Source organism: Pleurodeles waltl, chromosome 4_2 (genome assembly GCF_031143425.1).
Source record: "Pleurodeles waltl isolate 20211129_DDA chromosome 4_2, aPleWal1.hap1.20221129, whole genome shotgun sequence".
Taxonomy (NCBI): domain Eukaryota; kingdom Metazoa; phylum Chordata; class Amphibia; order Caudata; family Salamandridae; genus Pleurodeles; species Pleurodeles waltl.
The window spans coordinates 14318091-14339205 of NC_090443.1; the positions used below are offsets into that span (position 1 = coordinate 14318091).

The 21115-nt window shown below is 45.0% G+C and overlaps 1 protein-coding gene across 12 annotated transcripts in view; it reads right to left on the reverse strand.

Annotated features, from left to right (window-relative positions):
- Nucleotides 1-21115, reverse strand: part of CACNA1A (calcium voltage-gated channel subunit alpha1 A) — a 1156221-nt gene that overhangs the window by 540396 nt on the left and 594710 nt on the right. For all 12 annotated transcript variants that reach the window (XM_069230415.1, XM_069230416.1, XM_069230412.1 and 9 more), the window contains 3 exons: nt 13642-13777; nt 12541-12670; nt 5227-5286 (listed from right to left, as the gene is read on the reverse strand). In XM_069230415.1, coding sequence (XP_069086516.1) covers nt 5227-5286; nt 12541-12670; nt 13642-13777 — 326 coding nt within the window. The remainder of the gene's footprint in view (nt 1-5226; nt 5287-12540; nt 12671-13641; nt 13778-21115) is intronic.

A 21115-nucleotide genomic window follows, 5' to 3' on the forward strand; every position in this document is an offset into this window, starting at 1 on the left:
TCCCTGGGGCCTGGGGAGGGCACCTGTGGGCTTATCCCATGGTGATCCACCATGGAAATAGGCCCACAAGTCCCCTAATGCCTGCCCTGACCCAGGCGTTAAATAATGGTGCCAAGCAAGCTTGGCACCATTACTTGACTCCTCCTACCCTGTGCCTGATTTTAGCAAGGGGATAAATATGGCGCTAAGGCCATACAGTCATTTTTTTCACGGGAACGCCTACCTTGCATTTCATTAAGGCTTTAATTCCATAAATTTGGCGCTAGACGGGCCAAAGTATAAATATGGAGTTTGTTTTGCACTGAATTTGTATTAAAAAAAATGACGCAAATTTGGCGCAAAACAAGTATAAATATGCCCCTTAGTGCTTTTGCTTCTCTCTAACCACTGTAATTTTGCTTTTTCTTGTTCTTCGCTTTGTTGCACATAAACTTGCAGTGAGTAGTTTTTCGGTACCTGCCGGTGTTAAGGTAATGCCTGGGCGAAATAAATTGTTTTGTCCATGGTATGTGAATCACGGATCGAATCCCCCATTTTTGCTGGATCTTCACTCACCTACAAATTGTTCTGAAATTACCAATATACAGACAGTGACTTTGACACAGAAATCCCCTTGTTTCTCTAGTTCACCCTGCACTGCAGATTAGGGCATTTTTATCTCAATTTCCATCCGCAGGTTGACTAAAAAATGTGTTTTTTTGCTCACTGAGCCACTTTGTAACCCCTTGCACCACATTGTGCCTGCATCAGGCATAATGTATGCAAGGGGGCATTCCCCCGTTAGAGGTGCTGAAAAAAAGGCGCAAAAAAATCTAAAAGATTTATTACGCCATTTTTTGCAGCATTTTTAAAGCCTGCACAGAGTAGGCATTAAAAGGCGGCACATCATTGTTTTCAATTGCCCTCAATGTGCTTTACAAGATTAGCATCAAAATCTTTGACGCTAATCCTGCAAAGCACCAGACTAGCGTAAAAAATTGCTGTGGTGCATCGTATATTAAATACGGCACACACATGGTAGCGTTCGGGGGGCGCTAAGGGGAGCAAGAAAAGTGGTGCTGCATTGGATGCAGCACCACTTTTCTTAAGTCAGGCTCTCAGTTTTCTAAAGAACTCTTTAGCTGTTGTATGTCATCTTTTGTTCGGTTATGAGCATTGTTGCGCCTAAAATAACTATTTTTATGTACATGGCAGTGTTTTTCTTCACTGTAATTACTCAGAGTTGACTCTAACTATTCATTCCTGTGGAGAAGGACCGTAAATATTTCTATATAAAGCTTTGGGTGAATGAATAAGCCTTCTTTGTTACATTAGTGGGTGGCAGTGTCTGCCATCGTCTGAGAGAACCTGATATTGTAAATAATGGCTTATGCACCAAAATGAAACTTACACTGATCCAGCAGCAAACTCAGAAGTGGCGACGGTTTTCAGTGGAAGCCACACCACCTCTTGAACAATCTGCCCAGGGAAATCTACCATACCCAAACAATGATGCAGTTCAGTAGGAAAATATGACCTATTCTAACCTAATAAATCCAGACATCATATATGGCACCTCCATGTATGGTCTATTTTGCTTCACTAATGCCAAACGGGCTTGATCAGAATTACCCCAACCACACAGCCATGCCTTCAGAGGAACAAGGTGTTGACCACTCCAACCACAATCTGACCTATCCACAAGTATAATTTGGCAACTCTGAATTACACAAATTTGGCAGAAAGCTAGCTCTTGATCCAGAAAGAACCCTTTTTGTTATTTGGTGCAAATTCATTCAATAGTTTTGGAGTTACTAAAGGAAAAATAAATTGTATATCTAGGGACGCAGATCCACCACCATATCAAGGCCCTGATTGGCTGGCTTCAACCTGAGAGAAAATGTGTGGCCGCCATTTTATCAGTTAAATGCAGGGCGTAAAAAATAAACTTGAACAGTGACAAAATGGGTCAGTATAGAAATATCCTGACCCCATAGGACAGATGGGGGGGCGGAACCCCTCATGGGCATAAATTTGCCTTAAAAGATTTTTGGGCCAATCAGAGGATCCATCGCAGCTCTTAGCGTGGCCCCCCAGTGTAAATTCACAACGGATTCGCAGATCCAGAGACTAATAAAAAAAAATGCATTCACTTACTCCTCAACCCGACGTGGGGTTACGCGGGGGCAGGCCGCAGGGAGTGGCCCCAGGCCAGGTCCTGCAGCCAAGCCCTTGTGTGGCAGAGCATGGCTGCACATGGAGGGGTTAGCCGCAGGGCCTGGCCAGAGGCAAAAGGCTGTGCGTAGCATGGAGTTGGCTTGCATGCGGATGGTTGGCTGCATGTGGAGGCCAGGCCCTGCATTCAACCCCAATGCATTAAGAAAACATAGAAATTCACTAAAAACAAAGCAAAGGTTACAGGGACGTTATAGTTAGGTTTGGAATTTACACTCACAATACCATAGAAATTCAGCTGTCATATGTAAAGTTTCTTCATGTAACTATAACTGGTGCCCTAAGGTAATTATAACTTGTGTCCTCGCCATGCACAGCTAATTACCCCATATTGTACATCATTCATGACATCTTCTATGGCATCATTGATATTATCACTGCAACATTTGCAATAACATTCTTGATGGGAAGCTGTGCATGGTGTGGGCGTGAGTTAGGGTCTTTTAAGTAACTATAATTTGCAACCTAAGGTAACTGTAAATTGTGCCCTCCCCATGCACAGTTATCTGATCAATAATTTTACTGCAAATGTTAGTGTCATTATCATTGATGTTATCAAAGAAGTCCTAAGTGCTGAAATTTGTGAGGTAATTAGCAGCGCATGCTGAGGGCGCGAGTTATAGTTACCTTAGGGGTCGAGTTATAGCTACTTGAAAGAACTATAACTATAACTTCTGAATTTCTATGGTTATTGTATGAGTAAATTCAAAACCTAACTATAACGTCCCTGTGACCTTTGTTTTTTTAAGTGAACTTCTAATGTTTTTTAATTCTATTTCCTAATTATAAGGTCCTGGCAACCTTTGTTTTTTTCAGTGAATTTCCCCTTTTTTAACATAAAGTAATTTCCATTATTATACGTTAATCCTGTCACGCACGACCTTTGGGCGTATGTAGCAGCGGTTGACCGCAGGGCTTGGTTGATGGCCAGACCCTGCAGCCAACCCCCATAACAACCTAACCCCACACTACACGGCTGTGCACAGCAAGAGTTGGCCTGCAGGGCCTGGCCTGGGCCAGAGCAGGCCAACCCCTATAACCACCCAACCCCGTGCTCTGCATGGACGAACAGTCTGTCTCACTTCATGTGAGAATAGGTGTTACAGGGTGTCTATGGGTGTGAGAGTGTCTGTCTGGGTGTGAAAGTGGGTGTATGAGTGGTTTGTGAGTGGGTGCCTGAGGGTCTGTGTGGGTCTGTGAGTGGGTGCATGAGAGTTTGAGTGGGTCAGTGAGTAGGTGTGTCAGTGTCTGAATGGGTCTGTGAGTGGATGTGTCACTGTCCGAGTGGGTTGATGAGTGGCTGCAGTGTCTGAGTGGGTCTGTGAGTCAGAGCATGAGTATCTGAGTGGGTCTGTGACTGGGTGTGTTGAGGTCAGAGTGAGAGTGTGAGTGGGTGTGTGAGGACCTGAGTGGTCTGTGAGTGGGTGTATGAGTGTCTCAGTGGGTCTGTGTGTGGGTGCATCAGTGTCTCACTGGGTCTGTGAGTGGGTGCGAGTGTCTGTGAGTGGGTGCATGAGATTCTGAGTGGGTCTGTGCGTGGGTGCGTCAGTGTCTGAGTAGGTGTGAGTGGATGTGTGAGTGTTTCATCGGGTCTGTGAGGCTCCAAGTGGTCTGTGAGTGGGTGTATGAGGGTCTCAGTGGGTCTGTGTTTGGGTGCATTAGTGTCTTACTGGGTCAGTGAGTGGGTGCATCAGTGTCTTAGTGGGTCTGTGAGTGTGTGCATAAGTGTCTGAGTGGATGTGTGAGTGGGTGCATGAGTCTCTGAGAGCATGTATAAGTGAATTAATTAGTGTATGAATGAGTCTGTGGGTTCTCTTGCAAATGTTTTTTATATTTGTGAATATTTTGCAAATAATTCACGAATATCGCACATGGTGACGCAAAATTATTTTAAACCCATAATTTGCCCTTAAAACACACCTATATTACACCCCTGGGTCAGGATACCTTCACCCTGATCCCTTATGTCACTTTCAGTTAGGATTTTCACCCCTGGGAATTGTGGCCCGTGAAAACAAAATGGCAGCCGCAACTTTCTAGTCAGGTTGCAGTCAGCCATTTACAGTGCTTCTTTTAACACATGCATTCAAGATAATTTGTGAATATTTGTGAATTCTTCCAGAGCCCAGATATACAAATTTGGATTTCCTTTAATATCTCAAAAACTACTGAATGGATTTTCACCAAATAGGCAAAAGCGGAATCTGCATACTGAAAGCTAGCTTTCTGGCACATTTGGTGTAATTCTGTCCAGTGGTTCGGGCTGTAGTTGTGTCTAATGGTCCTATGGGAAACACAACTTTTTTTAGCCCCATTTTTCTCAGCCCCTGCTTGATGGATCACCCCCAAACTTCCCATGCGCAACAAGAATCACCAGGGCACTTTTGGGGGTGAAATTTCGTGAAGGTTTGTCAAACGGTGCCAAAGATATAGACAAGTAAAAAAACGCTTTTTCTATGGAAACTAGGTCCTAACTTTAACTACCTACTGGTGACCACCAGTAAGTTATATATATATATATATATATATACACACACACACACATATATATGATTGCTTGTTTCTTGCCTGTTTCCTCTGTTCTAAATGCCTATATGTTGACTATACTGTCCTCGTCAGTCTGGTGTATACTGGAAGTAGAAAATAGTTATTCAAATTTTTTATTTTGAATTAAACCGATGAGATAGCAATATTGATTTGTGCATATCATTACATATGGGTCTTGTGTACAAGCTTTTAGCTTACCCTCCAACAGGCTGTCTAATCCAGTGGCTAGAAGTTTTGATGACGATCTGGCAACTATTTGTTTCATAAAGTAACGCTATGCATACAGATCCAGTCATGCCTTTACCACTGACCAGCTCTACTTGTGCAGTAACTTGTAACACAATATAATGAGAGCGCACTGCTCTGCCTATCACTTTTTATCTTTGTCACTGGGCCTATGGTTACACTTAATTGCTTTTCATTTCAGTTACCTGTTCTTACCTTCAGTGCTTTTAGACAGCTTACCTTGATGACCATCTCAAAGGTAAAGACTCCGGTAAATACGTAGTCAAAGTACCGTAGAACCTTTGGAAAGAGTAAAGTTTTTTGTGAATATTAACCACAAATGAGCACCAATGGAAGCTCCACAGGGATTTCCACATTTTTATATACTTAATTAATTATATAACTTACATAAGGCAGCTTTGGCTGCTATGCAACAAAGAGCTATACAAATGGTTAAGATAGAAACATGGGAACATACAGAGTGAATGAGCAGCATGTTATGGCATTATAAGCTAAAGCTTGGGCGGGCGTGGAGGAGGTGCAGAAAGATTTCTTTGGAGTAACAAAAAATAGCTTACATGTAAATATAACCACAGTTCTCCAATGTTGGTATTTTTCTTAGATTCACATGCCTGAATGACCAATTGTAAGGTCTGGAAGCTATGGAGGATTCCAATCTGATGATGAACGTTAATTCACATGTGATTCTATGAAAGATCCATGACTGAAGTAGAAAATTGTACTTTCCTGTAACTACAGTTTCCCTTAAGTTGGCATCTTTTAAAACGGGCAGCATTCTTTAGTGGACGTCAAGTCTGACCATGGGGAATAATTAAAGACTGTGAATCTATAAAAGATCTAATGCTAGAGAGGTCTGGTAAATGGAAGCATACGTATTCCCTTTTGAAGACCATAGGAAACAGGCCTAAAGTGATAAGCCAGTTCCAAAGGCTCTTCCTCTGATGAGTAACCTCAATTTTTGCTTTGAAAATGGGGAGGTTCTTGCGCCTCTCTGGATTCAGAATACTTAATTGGCAGGGTTTTTAATGGTAGTAATACACTGATGTATGAAATCTAACATGAATGCAATACAAATTAACAATTGGTTAATGTATGTTTAAAGCACTCAAGGGACGTCTTTGGGATGCGAGGAGGGACATGTGCTATGGGTAGTCTAAAAATAGAAAAAGTCAACGTATTTGTCATGGCCTGAAGACAAATCTGGAAAAGTGACTGAAGTCTAGCTGAGACGTTTACCTCCTAAAGTAATCCTCCATGTCCATTTATTAGTGGTGGAAAGAATTAAATTACATTCTACTTTTAGTATATCTGCAAGCAGCTGCTATACAACTATAGTGGATTACAATGACTGGGTGAAGAAACACATATACAGTGCTTAATCTGAGCCAGTGGTTGCAGGTGGGGCCCTGACATTTGAGGAACAGTACTTATTGTTAACATCAGACTTTGACCAAGATGTTCTTTGAAAAACAGACAAGGCAGAAAGAACGGGGAAGAAAAAGAAGGAAATAATGTGATAAAGGAAGAAGGGAAAACAATCTGCAGGAAAGAGATCCATGGGGCAGAAAGTGTCTGGTGATGGATTAAAGAGGCATGTAGAATTGAAACTACATAGCCTTAGTATTCGGCATACCTCGACATTTGATAGCACCAGCCAAGGCCTTCTAAGCAAAATTTTGGGCTCCGGCACATATTCCTTTAAGAATTAAACCCACACTGCAGCTACAAGAGTATCATCAACCGATGGACACATCTTTTTAAAGGAAAATGACAACTCTGTTTCCATTTCCCTCAGAGCTGAAATTTATCAAGTTGATACTTCACTCACTCTAAATTTGCTGAAATATTTGCTGCAGGACAGCTTGTGACAAGAATCCACAACAGAGCTTTTGTGAACACAGTTCTGACAGCTCTCATGATGGTGCCTGCATCGGTGATCATGCATGGTCAAGCCTTTATTTGTGACCATGGACATCTAGGCCTCTAAGTGACTGGGAATGCTCATGACTGTATAACTGACCAGGAATAATCAAGTGTTATCAGCGACCAGGGATGATTAGGTTTCTCTGTGATTAAGTATGGCTATCAGGCCTTCAGCTGTGACTGGTAGCAGTCAGGATTCTATCAATGACTGAGGACACTGAGGAATTTCTCACTGGTCATGGATTTTCAAATCTCTGGGGGGCTGTGGATAGTTGAGCTTTGAGCAGTGGCTAGGAAAGATCAAAATGTATCCAGTGACCAGTACAGTCAGATTTCTGTCATTTACTAGGGACAGTTACATTTTTTGGCACTGCTGATTGCCAGGTCTTCATAAATGTCCAAAGGACAGTGAGTCTGGTATCAGAGACAAGCATGGTCAAGCCTCACAGTGCCTTCTGCACTAACCATGGACAGTCAGATGCCTATCATTTACTAAAGACAGTCAAGGTTTGGTCTGGATTAGGGCCAGCAGACCTCCAGACCTGCAAAGTATTGATTCACAGTGTCATACGCTTAAATAAAAAACAAATGAACTAGCATATCTAGTCCATTCTTACAACTGTAGGTTGCTTGGAACAGTGCGAAATGTCACACTTGTATAATTGTGCAGGATAATATTAATCGCTGGAACTAGCATTTGGCAGACCTAGCAGGGGCAGTGGATGGTGTGAGTGGCCTTCCTGGTAGATAAGTTGAGCACTGGCACTTATTGACCGCTGATGACCAGGGATGGTGCAGCGTTTCAGGGAAGTGCAGCCAGGCCTTGAGCAGTGACACCAGGCTTCTATCAGCCGGAGATGGACGATCATGTCTCTCAGTGATGAGGTTTTCAGGTCTGCAGAGGTCCACAACACTTGCAACCACTGCTACATGTTCGTGTCTGCTGCCTCGCTCACACACCTTGAAGACTATGAAAAGGAGAGGGCGCACTGCAGAGATGGAAGGCATAAAAGCCTGCTGCAGCCTCCTTCCCAGCTTCCACTGAACTCCGTGCTCTAATTATTTCAATCAATTGTCCCACAGGCCCAGTCCTCCCTCTCCGGGGCTGTTCGGCACAGTTAGAGAAGCAAAAACTGCAAAGTAAGCTGCTGAAAAGTGAGCAGGTGATTAATGGATGCCTAGAATACCTCGTCCCTACCTATTTGTGCAGAATTAGCGCCTCGCACTTGACTCCCGGACTCTAAGTCGAGCCTTGCTCCTCCTTCAGAAGAGATAGTGCCTTATTATGCTCCCCTCGCTTAAAGCAAGGCTCACGCCTCCTGACTTACTCGCCCGGAATCGCTCACACCTAAACGCTTGCCTCTTGGAGACCTCACGCCCCTTCCAGGCTCGCATATTTTTGAAGATCTCCCACCTAGCCCATCCGTCCTCAACTCCGAAAACGTCTCTTAAAATACCACGATGGGACAGAGTAATCCGTCCCCCGAACTAACTGTAAATCAAATTAAGAATTTAGACACTCTTTGTATGAAATGTGCAAAGTTCACAGTGGTGTCGGAGTGTCAAGCAAAAGGGTTTCCATCTAAGATAAAGGAAGGCGCAACGCATAACAATTTTCAGTAAACCTGCTCCACAAAATATATATAAAACGAACGTAAGTGGAAATTATATACGTGGATAATGTATATTCTTAAAATCAGCCGACAATCCAGCAGCTGGTTCTTACGTTGGTCTCCTCTAGTCTCCTAACTAACTTCAGCAGTGCCTCTAAGACGTGTACAACTCTTGGGACTCTTGAGTTTTACTTCTACTTAATCAGTGCACTCGTGTGGCATAGTGAGTGCTGGAACCCAACACTAAGGTGCCCAAGACAGCGCCTCATTCCCTCTCTACTTTAGAAGAGCTTGTTCCTCATACACGCCTCTGAGCCCAACCTCGTCCCTAACCTACTTCATCAGAGCTCCTTCTCCGACTTCAGATCTCACTCCTCCTTCAGCAGAGCTAGCAGTTCCCTTATTGCTCCCCAGCTCATGCCTCACTCCTAACTCACTTCAGCCACCCTGTCACTCTGCCCTGCCCTACTCTGGCTCACACTGAAGCACTGTGTATTTGTTAATATCAATGTGCGCATGCATATTTGTGTGTGTGCATGTGTTTGTGTCTGAGCTTCAGACTGTGAGTATGTGCTGGTGTATATTGCCATGCAAGCCTATGCTCTGGTGTGAAAGTAAGGGTATTGCTGCTTTAGTCCATTGGTGTGTATCTGTGATTCAGTATATCATTGTTTAGGTCTCAGTGTTTCAGACTGTGGCCCTCATTCTGACCTTGGCGGGCGGCGGAGGCCGCCCGCCAAAGTCCCGCCGTCAGGTTACCGTTCCGCAGTCGAAAGACCGCGGCGGTAATTCTGACTTTCCCGCTGGGCTGGCGGGCGGTCGCCTTCAGACCGCCAGCCAGCCCAGCGGGAAAGAGGCTTCCACGATGAAGCCGGCTCGGAATCGAGCCGGCGGAGTGGAAGCTGTGCGACGGGTGCAGTTGCACCCGTCGCGTATTTCACTGTCTGCGCAGCAGACAGTGAAATACATGTAGGGGCCCTCTTACGGGGGCCCCTGCAATGCCCATGCCAGTGGCATGGGCACTGCAGGGGCCCCCAGGGGCCCCGCGACCCCCCCTACCGCCATCCGGATCTCGGCGGTCCGACCGCCGGGATCTGGATGGCGGTAGGGGGGGTCGGAATCCCCGCGGCGGTGCAGCAAGCTGCGCCGCCGCGGAGGATTCAATGGGGCCGCGGTACACTGGCGGGACCCCGCCAGTGGTGCCGGTCCGACCGCGGCTTTACCGCCGCGGTCGGAATCCCCATTGGAGCACCGCCGGCCTGTCGGCGGTGCTCCCGCGGTCCTCCGCCCTGGCGGTCAAAGACCGCCAGGGTCAGAATGACCACCTGTGTTTTTTGGAGTGGGCATTTAACATGTGGACTGTATCGGTTTGTGCATCTGCAAGTGAGTGTAAGTTTTAAGTTTAAGTGTACATCACTATGTAGATTATGTATTGTGTTTGTGTCTGTGCTTTAGAGTGAGTGTATGTGTTCTGGTGTGCGAATTGCCATACTGGTGTGTGATTCTATGCTTTGGTGTTTAATCGTGAATCAGCAAGCTGGTTTGTATATATGTTTGTCAGTCTGTCTACCATGGCAGGCTAAAACAAAGCAACTTGCCTTGTCCACATACACACGTCTATATGGTCACCAGAATCATACTTCAGGTCTGCTTTGTCTAATTCCCAGGCTCAAGTCAATCTGACTACCATTTGGTGGTACTGGTCCAAAATACACTAAACACGTGGGTAGTAGGTCTATAACGTAGAGGGCAATTCCCATCCACATAACAAGGTCTCTGTAACCTCCTTCCAGTCACCTAAGTAAAATTCAATTACGTAGGCATCACCAACAAGGCCCTACTGTTTATAAAAACCTACCTAACTTCCAAACAGGCAGTGTGGTCTCCTCGACAGGGTGCTCCGCCAGGACTAATGCTGTTAGGCCTGTGACTATCTCCAAAAGTAACCTGGCCATCACTGTTCGTTTGTGTCTCATAAGCCCTTCATATTGGATATTGGAAAAAGCATAGAAGCTGAAGAGCAATGGTGCCATAGCGAGCTGTTTTGGCAGATGGACGAATGAAGAAATGACCATAAGTGCTGTGCACTTTCCTCAACTGTGGTGTTACCAAAGCAAAGGTAAACATGTTTGTATTCATTCAGTGGCATTTGGTCTCATAAGATAAATACTATTTATGTATTTACTTTCCAGGGTGATCTATTAATTAGGGGCAAACCACGTTCAAACGCTAAAAATAAATATGAAATACTTTTGAGGGTTGGGGAATACACTTTAGTTTCTCTCGATTAAGAGAAGATTGATGCATTGACGTAACTATCTTCTAAAGAGGGTACTTTTCACATTATTTGGCAATTGCCCCACTCTCATAAAATGGTTACTGAAGAGGAACCATCATAAATTACATAACCATTGTGATAATCAAAGACATCGCTCAAGTCACAGACGGTTCACATACACCCCTGTTCCAAAGTCGCAGTCTGACTGGCACCTGCAGCCATGGAGGAAATGAAGGACTCCTAACCTTGCCTAGTGCACAAGTCAGGTGGGTGACAGACTCAGCACCCTTCTGAGGTATAGCAAAGCTTGCTGACTTGTGCAGCAGCTAAAATGATTCTAATACTCCCGAGGGGGACAGCAGAACTGGGTCGCTGGTCTTCAGAAGTTACTCTGACTGCCTTCTCTGTGAACAAAACACGTGCAGTGCTACTGCAGAGAATCAGGTAGGACAGATGATCTCTAGAGGGCGACGACATAATGAGCCCGATGTATCATAGGCTGGGTTCTCAGGAGGGCGTGGAGCAAAAGAACCTGGTTTCTGGAAATAGCACAGAGCTCCAGTCAGGTGGCGACCTAGCCGCCTTGGAGAGGATGCAAGAGGAGACCACTAAGAGAGTGAGGAAGAGGTAAGAGGCTCCCAAGAGCACCCTTCCTTCAGCAATGACTGCCCTAATAGCAGACACACTCCTCATGAAAGGCAAACATATGGTAGCAAGTCGGCTGGGCACTGAAAATGTTAAAGGGAAGAAGGGGGCTCGAAAAAGAAGTGCAGGAGATGCAGGGTGTAGTTAGTGCCTGGGCTGAAAGGGGATTCCCTAGGGAGTACTGGGGGTGCAACATATTTGTGGATACAGGGTGCCTGAGATGTGAGTGCTTGAGTATGCAGGGTGTTTTGGTATGTGAGATTTTTGAGGCTGCAGTCTAGTGGACGCTCATGGTACTGTGTGTACTTGGAGAAGTGTGGTACAATGGTTAGAGCGGCAGACCCTGATGTTGAAATCTGGGCCGGGACTAGAGTTCAATTCCCACCTAAGTGGGTCTTGGGCTCAATTCCCTTGAACCAGATAATTCTCTCCTCGGTGTCTTATCTAATTAATGGGACTAACTCTGGGACCCACTCTGTAACTCTGGGCAATAGCTTGCTTAATCTCCCCAACAGTGCTTCGATACCTGGCTTCACCCTGGGGTTCCCCAGAAGTGGGTGCCTCACAGGGAAAAGCCAGGAGGGGTTCCACAGCAGTATGTGTACAGTGCCTTGAAACCCTAAGGGGTGAGTCGTGTGCTATACAAGTGCAAAGTTTACATTTTACTGTAGGTGAAGGGTACTTGAAATGCAGACAGGGGATCTGGGTTGTCTTGTGATGAGGAGTAGCTGGTGATTCTGCAGTGGATGTTTCGGGGGTTAAAGGTGTGGGTGTTGGCAATGTTAGAGTTGCATCTTGTTTGGGGACAACCAGGATGTTTGGTGATATTGATCGTATAAGGTGTGGTTTGGACTCATACAGGCTGTGTTTTGTGGATGCATGTGTTAATCATGGGGGAGAGGATACAAAAATGAGGAATAGTTAGCCTAAATGACAAGGGCGTATAAAAACTGAAAACTGAATGAAGAAACCAAGCCCCCAGGAATGAAAAGAGGAGAGTAGGCAGAGGAATTTGTGAACACATTCTCTACTCCTATCTAGTGAAGATTCGATAATTGAGAGGTAAGCTCGTACATTGTTGCGGGGGGCATCAGGCTGGACGGGGTCCTCTGCAGCCAGAGCGATACTGCTCATAGCGATGACCATCAGGATACACATCTCAAAGTAACGCAGGGTCACAATGTAATGACAGAGGCGACGAAACCTACAATCAATGCAAAGAAGATGATTAGAACCATACATGCAAAACCTATGAGCAAAGGACAGGCTGGAAAACAAGGAAACCACATGAGCAAAGGGCAGAATCACACACGCACAGACATCGTGAAAAAGTGCAAACTCGCTCTTGTACTTTTGCGTCAAAAGTGCTCCTAATCTCTGGCAACTGGCATCAGTGGCTATAATGTTTTTTGCAATGTATTTGTTACACAAATGCCCTTCTTGATTCCTCAAAAATCCTCCAGACAGCCATTAGCTGTCTGAAAATGTAAGTATTCTCAGAAAAAATCCTACAAATATCCATAAAATTCTACCAAGGCAAGGAATTCCCTCAGTTCATTTTAAATAGCAGGAGCCGAAGCTTCTTTGATTGCTCTTTGGTTTGATTCCCACTTGGCTGATCTCGTGATCAAGAAAATCCAAACTCGGCAGAGCAATCCTATACTTTCTGAACTCAGCTGTAAGACCACACTGAGTCAAGATACTGAAGTCAATGTTAAAAATGTGCCATCTTTTTTATCAGGTCCCATCACCAAAATGTTGTCATCTGAACAGTTGCACACTGAATTGATGGTACACAGCAGCTGCTGGCACCTTAAAGAATTAACTGTTTATGCAATTCACTCATCTGTTTTGGCCACAAGGTTGGGGATCCGAACTCATGCCTCCAAAACACAGTGAACTGCCAAGAGGCACTCCAATGGCACAAGTAAAAAAAGAATAATAATCTGAACCACTACACTAATTCCCAAAAAGGGACAAAATGTACACACCTCATAAATGAAGTCCAGAATATATGAAAACCACTTACTAGAGGGAAAAAGAGATACTAACATCACAAATAACCATTATGAGGAAAGAACAGATGCCAGCACACACACACACTCATTCACAAACCTACCTGAGCACAGGAAAAAAGAACACACCAAATATAACCACTGAATGGGAGAGACTCACGGGTTTGTGGTGGACATGATGAACATGGAGCTGTAGGGGGGCATTGGCTTTGGTCCATCCTCTCCGGGTTCATCCTCCTCTTCTTTTTTCTCCTCTTCTCTGATGGGCAGAGGGTCCGGGTTGGCGTTCGTATTAACTGGAATAAAGCAGCGTTGCAGAGAATCTTGGTATTTTAAAAATAAGAGGGTGGGGCAGCTGATTGGGCATGCGTGTATAGAACTTGAGTGATCCTAGGATGTTTATGAAAGAGGGAACGGCGTCTCCTTGTAAGAGTTAACTAAGCTAACAGAGTTTTGCGAAGTGCAAAGTGCTGCCCTTTATGGATTTTATTATCCCTTTCTGTATGCCACAGCACAACTTTTCGGTGCACCTGCCATTGACCTGATTCCGAATGAGCCTTTTGTATGTGCATGTGTAATTTGAATAGCTTTTCTTTGGTTATCAGACGGTGAAAATTAGAGATAGGCAATAATATAAGTACTATGCGAATCTTAATTTTGAAGCAAAAGCTGAATTACCTGGAACCTTGTGGCTTTTGCCTCTTTGTGTATTTTTTGTGAGAAAGCGAGAAAGTGTCCGTGTAATTTCTATTTTAATTTAAATTTATGCTGATCACAGAATTTTCTCTTGCAGGAAAGGTGGCTCGCGCACATCATGTCACACAGGGACTGCGCTAGCAAGGTTCATCCACTGCATGACATTAGAAATTAGACGGACAATACATCTGAGCAAAACGTTTCATGCATGCTGGCATGGCATACGTTGTGTACTATTATCACGCACACGACCAGAGGCGTCGTGAATCGCTGTCCCTGTTAACTAAAGCGCCGGCCAGACGTTGCCTCTGGCCCTGTTCGTTGGTAAAGGGCTAAATGTTGACTACTTCTCTCCGGCCCTTTTCTGTGTGCTGCTATACAAACGCTCTTAAATAACATAACAATGAAAGGGGAAAAGCAATGATAATAATGAGGGCAAAGTCAGAAAAGAGGCACATAGAAAGAGTGGGAAAAAGAAAGGTGAGAAAGGAAAGGCAATGTGGGTAGAAAAGAAAGACTCAGGTAAATAGAAGGGGGAAGAAAGAAGAGGATAAACAAGGAAGCTACGAAGGATGGAAATAAGGGTAAAATGGGGGAAAGGTGAATGGAAGAAGGAAGGATGAAATGAAGGGACAAAAGAAGGGCAAAAAGAAGGAAGAATTGGTCAAAACAAAGACTGGTAAATGTTAGATTGATAGAAGCATGAAAGCAAGCACACAGGGAGGGGTACTAGATGAATGGAAGAGTCAAAGGATGAGCGAAGGGATAAGTGAAAGGATTGATGGAAGGATGGATGGGTGATGGTCAGAAGGCCTAAAGGAGAGGTGGGTGATAAGGTGGATGGAAGAGGAATATAATAGATTGATAGGTGAATGGATGGAAAGGTGAGGGACTGGATGAGTGGCTGGATAAAAGAGCATAGATGGATGGTTGAAAGGATAGATGAAATGATGGAGGGAGAGTGAGGAAGAATGAAGGGAACGTTTTTAGTGAGCAATTGGCTTGCTTGTTTCGTTCACTCGGTGCCATTAAGGAATGGTTCAAAGAGGTTATATTTAAATTTTCGGGATAATCCCATTCAAACAACCGCCAACAAAGTAATACAAATAAAGCTGTAATTCTCACAAGATTATGCATATAATGCATGGAAAAAAATCGCACAATTTCACACAATCCTTACTTTCACCTGAGACACATGTTAATGCTGGGGTCTTGTCAGGATCTTTCACTTTCCGCTATACTTTGTGAATGAAGACAGTGATTCACGCCACCTATTACACAAAGATGAATGCTACCCTTTTTATCAATAAGTGCCATCTAAATTAGGCCTGGGCAGAGTTCAAGGAGTTGCACTCTAGAAATTCTGCAGAGTTGATTAAACAGTCACTGGAATTCCGCGAAGTCAGAGTTCCCTGACCTGCGGTGTCCTGAATGCACTCGATCTCGGAGGTGCTAAGCAGGATCCCTGCTTAGCGCTTCCGAGATCGGGTGCATCCAGGAGAAAGAGTTAGACAGTGAAAGCTGCTGTTTCAGGCCTCTTGTGCACCAGCCTGTCCCGTGTACACTGCACGCAGGGCAGGCCGGTGCAGAAGAAGCCTGAAACCACACCTTTCTTTTGCTGCCTACGACCCTGGCCTGAATCAAGGCCAGGGCCGTAGGCAGTGAAAGCTCCCTTTTCAGGCCTCTTGTGCACCAATGTGCACAAACAAGGAAAAAGAAAGAGAAAATGAGGACTTATCTGGGTCCTCCAGGGGGTCTGCATCGTGCTCTGCTAACTGCCTTCCTCTCCCCCATTCTCCCAAGCTGCTGGCGGAGGGAGGCCTGGCCCTGGATCCATCACGCACTGCAGCCCAGTTATGGGCTACACAGTGCAAGCGCAGAATGTCTGCGCTTGCGTTGTGTAGCCCACAACTGGGCTGCAGTGCGCAGCGGGTGAGCTCTGCTCCGCTGGTGGGGCTAGTGGAGTTTTTGGGCGAACTCCATGCTCAAAGTGGAGCGTGGAGTGGCAAAGACACTGTTAGCTGCACCAACAGAGCAGAGCTCCCCGTCCACCCCTAATCTAAATTACAACCCATATTAAACAGCATGCCTTTGGGTAAGTAGAAAGAAATGTGTAAATACAAGAATCTGGCACTGTCTTTAAAAGGTTGCAAAAAGGGAAAAATACATATCTCTAACTACTGTTCTCCCTCATAGGTATCTTTCATAGATTCACTTGAATAATTCCCTGTCATCAAGCTGGGAACCGGTAGTAAACAATGTTAACACAGCAACATACATTTACACTCAATAACACTGAACTTTACATAAACCATTTACATCTTATTCACATCATTATGATTGACCTGAACTCCAGCTAATGAGATACCAGCACCTTCAGCCTTTGTCAGATTTTCTAGCCCAATTTGTATGGCCTTATTTGATGGACAAAACAAAAACCACAAATGGCGGACACGTTTGATAGAAGTCCGTTGTGCTATGTAGAATTTAAAGCTGTTGTTTTTAAATGAAAGTAGTTGGTAGCACTTTTGGAATGAGTTGTCAATGTTATTTTGTTTCTGTAACAATGCAGAAAATGACCCTGAAGCCCACTCAGTTTTCTAACCAATGTAAGGGCCAGCAAAAAAGCTGTTTTCCAAGTCAGGTCTTGATGTGATAGGCTGGTGACTGAAGGTAGTTGAGTACTCTAGCAACCCAAAAGGATGATGGACAGAGTGCTGAACAATGCAAACACTCACCCCCTGTCACAGATCTGGGTTTAATCCATTGTTCTTTTGCTCACCATGCCACCCCAGGTTGGACCCAGCCATATGCAAATCAGTCTTGACCCTGTTCCTCATGGAAACAATCCAGGCCAAACTGCCAAGCCAGGTCTTCCTGGGACCGGAAACAAGCATCCTGGGACCGGTTTCGGGGTATCCCCCTTCATCAGCCAGGCTAGCTTGAATCCAGTGCCACAGTGAGCAAGGGACCCACGTCTGGGCATACCCTTCCCACTTAGGGCAACTTTAGCAACACAAAGCACTCCGTCCATCATCCTTTTGTGTTGCTAAAGTTGCCCTAAGTGGGAATAGGTATGTCCAGACGTGGGTCCCTTGCTCACTGTGCCACTGGATTCAAACTAGCCTGGCTGATACTCTGAAACCAGTCCCAAGAAGCTTGTTTCTGGTCCAGGGAGAACCTGGCCTGGCAGTTTGGGCTGGACTGTTCCCATGAGGAACAGGGTCAAGACTGATTTGCATATGGCTGGGTCCAAACTGGGGTGACATGGTGAGCAAAAGAACGATGGATTAAACCCAGATCTGTGCCTCACCAAAACTGACGACATTTCTATAGAAGGTTGGGAGGCCCTCATCACTAGATGCAACCCTACCCCATCTTCCTCCTGTAACTTCCTCCTCCTTTAAAGACCACCCCCTAGCAATGCTACGTTCCCAGACATGTTTCTAGACAAGGTTTAAAACTTTATAACCCTACACTCCAACCTATGCATTCTTGGTGACCTAAACATTTAGGGCCTGATTTATGAAAAGTTTTGGGCCGCCTTTGCATAATTTTTTCACACAAAAGCGGTGCAAAATTACAAACTACAATTATATTTTCTAAATTTGCACTGCTTTTACATCAAAAAATGACGTAAAGGTGTCGCAAAGTTCATAAACCAGGCCCTTAGGGGCATATTTATACTCTGTTTGCACCGATCTAGTGTCTTTTTTTTAAACTCTAATTTGGTGCAAAACTAACTCCATATTTATACTTTGGCGCTAGACCTGTCAAGTGCAAAATTTATTTAGTTAAAGTAATTTTTGGGATGTGGAATCCTACTTTGCCTTAATGAGATGCAAGGTAGGCGTTCCTGTGCAAAAAATGACTCTATGGCCTTAACGCCATATTTATAATCCAGTGCAAAAATGGTACACAGGAGGGGTCAAAAAATGGTGCAAAGCTTGCTTTGCCCCATTTTTTAACGCCTGGATCAGGGCAGGTGTTAGGGACCTGTGGGCCTATTTCCATGGTGGAACACCATGGAATAAGCCCACAGGTGCCCTCCCAGGCCCCAGGGAACCCCCCCCCCCCACACACCAGAGGGACTGCGGAGGATGGGGGACCACATCCCAGGTACGTACAGGTAAGTATTGCATTTCATTTTTTGAAGTGCCATAGGGGCCCCTGAAATGGGCCCCCCTACATGGCACTGGGTGCAATGGCCATGCCCAGGGGACCCTGGTCCCCTGCGCGGGACATTGGGGTGGTGGACATGACTCCTGTCTTTTCTAAGACAGAAGTCATGTGGTATGAATGGTTTTGCATCAGAAAATGACTCTAGGCAGGTTAGAGTCATTATTTTTACTCTAACCTGCCTAACATCATTTTTGGGTGCAAAATCCCCTTCTTCCATGGCACCAGCCCCACCTGACTAATGTCATTTTTTTTTTAGCTAGCCCACCCTTTGCACCGGCTTGCACCATTCCATAAATATGGTGCTTGGCTGGTGCACAGAAAGGGTGCAAGATGGTGCTAAACCTTTTGGTGCAAAACTGCGCTAGTGCAGTTTTGCACCAAAAAGTATAAATCAGGGGGAAACACCCGGAACAACGAGTCCGGAACCACAAGGTTGTGAAAAACGAAAGTGAAACAATGCTTTTGTTTTCCACGACTTCCTGGTTTTGGTACCTTAACCACGCATGTCTGAACAACGAACATGCATGGTTAAGGTACAGAAGGGAGTCGGAGTGGACATGGTGAAGGAGGAGGTAAGTTGGGCTGGGACTGGGGCTGTTTTTTGGGGGGCCTGGGGGTGATTAGGGTTTGGGGGGGCAGGGTTTAGGTTTTAGGGGCAGGGGTGGGGACTCAGGGTATTTTTAGTTTTTGGGGTGGGGTGGGGGGCTGGGGGTGATTAGGGTTTGGGGGTAGGGGTCAGGGTTTAGGTTTAAGGGGTGGGGTGGGGGGCTGGGGTGGAAGCATGCTTGGTCGTACATGCTGAATGCTAATGCCTTTACTAGGAATGCCCTTACAACGGTAAAATCATTGTAAACGCATTCATGGTAAAGGCATTAGTGGTTAGAACGAGGTCGTTTTTCCGACCTCGTTGTTAAGCCATGGGTGGTTTAGGCACCCGTAGTTCCGAGATATAACCTAAATCAGGGCCTTAGTTTGAAAAACCCAATATGCCCCATCTAAAAACTATTATCACTGGTCTAGTCACACTGAACCTACAGCAGATCGTGCACAAACCCACACACATCACTGGACAAATCTTTCATGTCATTTTTGCAAGTCCAGAACTAGTTACCTTTCAAACTATTACTTCAGTCACATGATCAGACCACCATTTGGTACCTTTCCAACATTAAACACCGCAAATCAACACAACTAAGACCATATTACATGCATCCACCTATTGAATTTTGAATACTGAGAAACACAACTAACATCCAACACAGATCTAGACACAATAAATTCTGTTCAAAAACTTCATGAGTGACTACAGGAAGCTTTTGATATCCTCATACCACTAAAACAACAAAAAAGGACAAAAAGAAACAAGCACCTTGGAGAAATACAGAACTGAAAAAGATAACACAACAAATTAGAAAGCTGCAAAGCACCTGGCTCAAAACAAACATCAATCAAGACAAACTCCACCTATGCAAACTTGCCAGAATATATGTCATCAACCAAAAAACAAAAAAAAGTACTATTTAGACTGAATTAAAAATGCTAAATGTGTAAATAAAGAATTTTGTAAAATTCTTACTGAATTACGTAAACCTAAATGCACAGAAGGAACTCATCCCATTACTCAATAATTCACTGACACACTGGCAAATCTTTACACAGTCAAGGCAGACAATCTGGGCTCCTATTTAAAACAAAGCCACCACTACCAACCCATTGCCAAAAATCCCCTCCAAGAGCAGGCTAACCCAGTCTCTGCATTCCTTCAAACAATTATCACAAAGTAAATTTATGGATCTGGTCAAAGCAAGCAAGCCAGCAGACTGCCCTTCTGACCCTTGTCCACCACGAATCTTCAAAAATATTATTTTAACTACCTCTGCTGCCAGGCTAGTAAGAAAAATCATCAATGATTCTTTAACTACAGGAATCTTTCCTAAAGACCTAAAAAAGGCAAACATGTGCCCATTATTAAAGAAAACAAATGTGGACACGCATGACTCCGAAAACTACAGATTACTTACAAATGGACCTTTCCTGGGCAAACTGATAAAAAGAGCAGCATTTGCCCAGATGTCACAATTCATTGACGATAACTCCATACTTTCAGACTACCAAACAGGAAGAGGCACAAAATCGGCCCTCATTGCCATCTGGTTTGAACTTAAAAGCACAGTAGAGCAGTATGGGGTGCTGCACTACTTTTCTTGGACCTCTCAGCTGCCTTTGACACAGTTGACCATGACACTCTAATACAAAGACTCTAAGACGTTGGCATAGAGGCGACTGCCCTCGGTTCTATCACATCCTTCCGTCAAAACAGAAAAATGTAATCCATTCTCCCACTTTCTCATCCAAACCGCACTTCACAAAAGCAGGGGTCCCTCAAGGCTCTATTATCTCACCCATGCTTTTCAACATCTACACTAAGGGCCTGATTCTAATGTTGGCGGGCGGCGGGAGCCGCCCGCCAAGCTACCGCCGCTGAATGACCGCACCGCGGTCAATAGACCGCGGCGGCCATTTAGACATTTCCTCTGGGCCGGCGAGCGCTCTCCAAAAGAGCGCCCGCCGGCCCAGAGGAAATGCCCCTGCAACGAGGACGGCGGCTCAGAATTGAGCCGGCGGAGTTGCAGGGGTGCGACGGGTGCAGTTTGCACCCGTCGCGTATTTCAGTGTCTGCTTAGCAGACACTGAAATACTTTGCGGGGCCCTCTTACGGGGGCCTCTGCCGTGCCCATGCCATTGGCATGGGCACG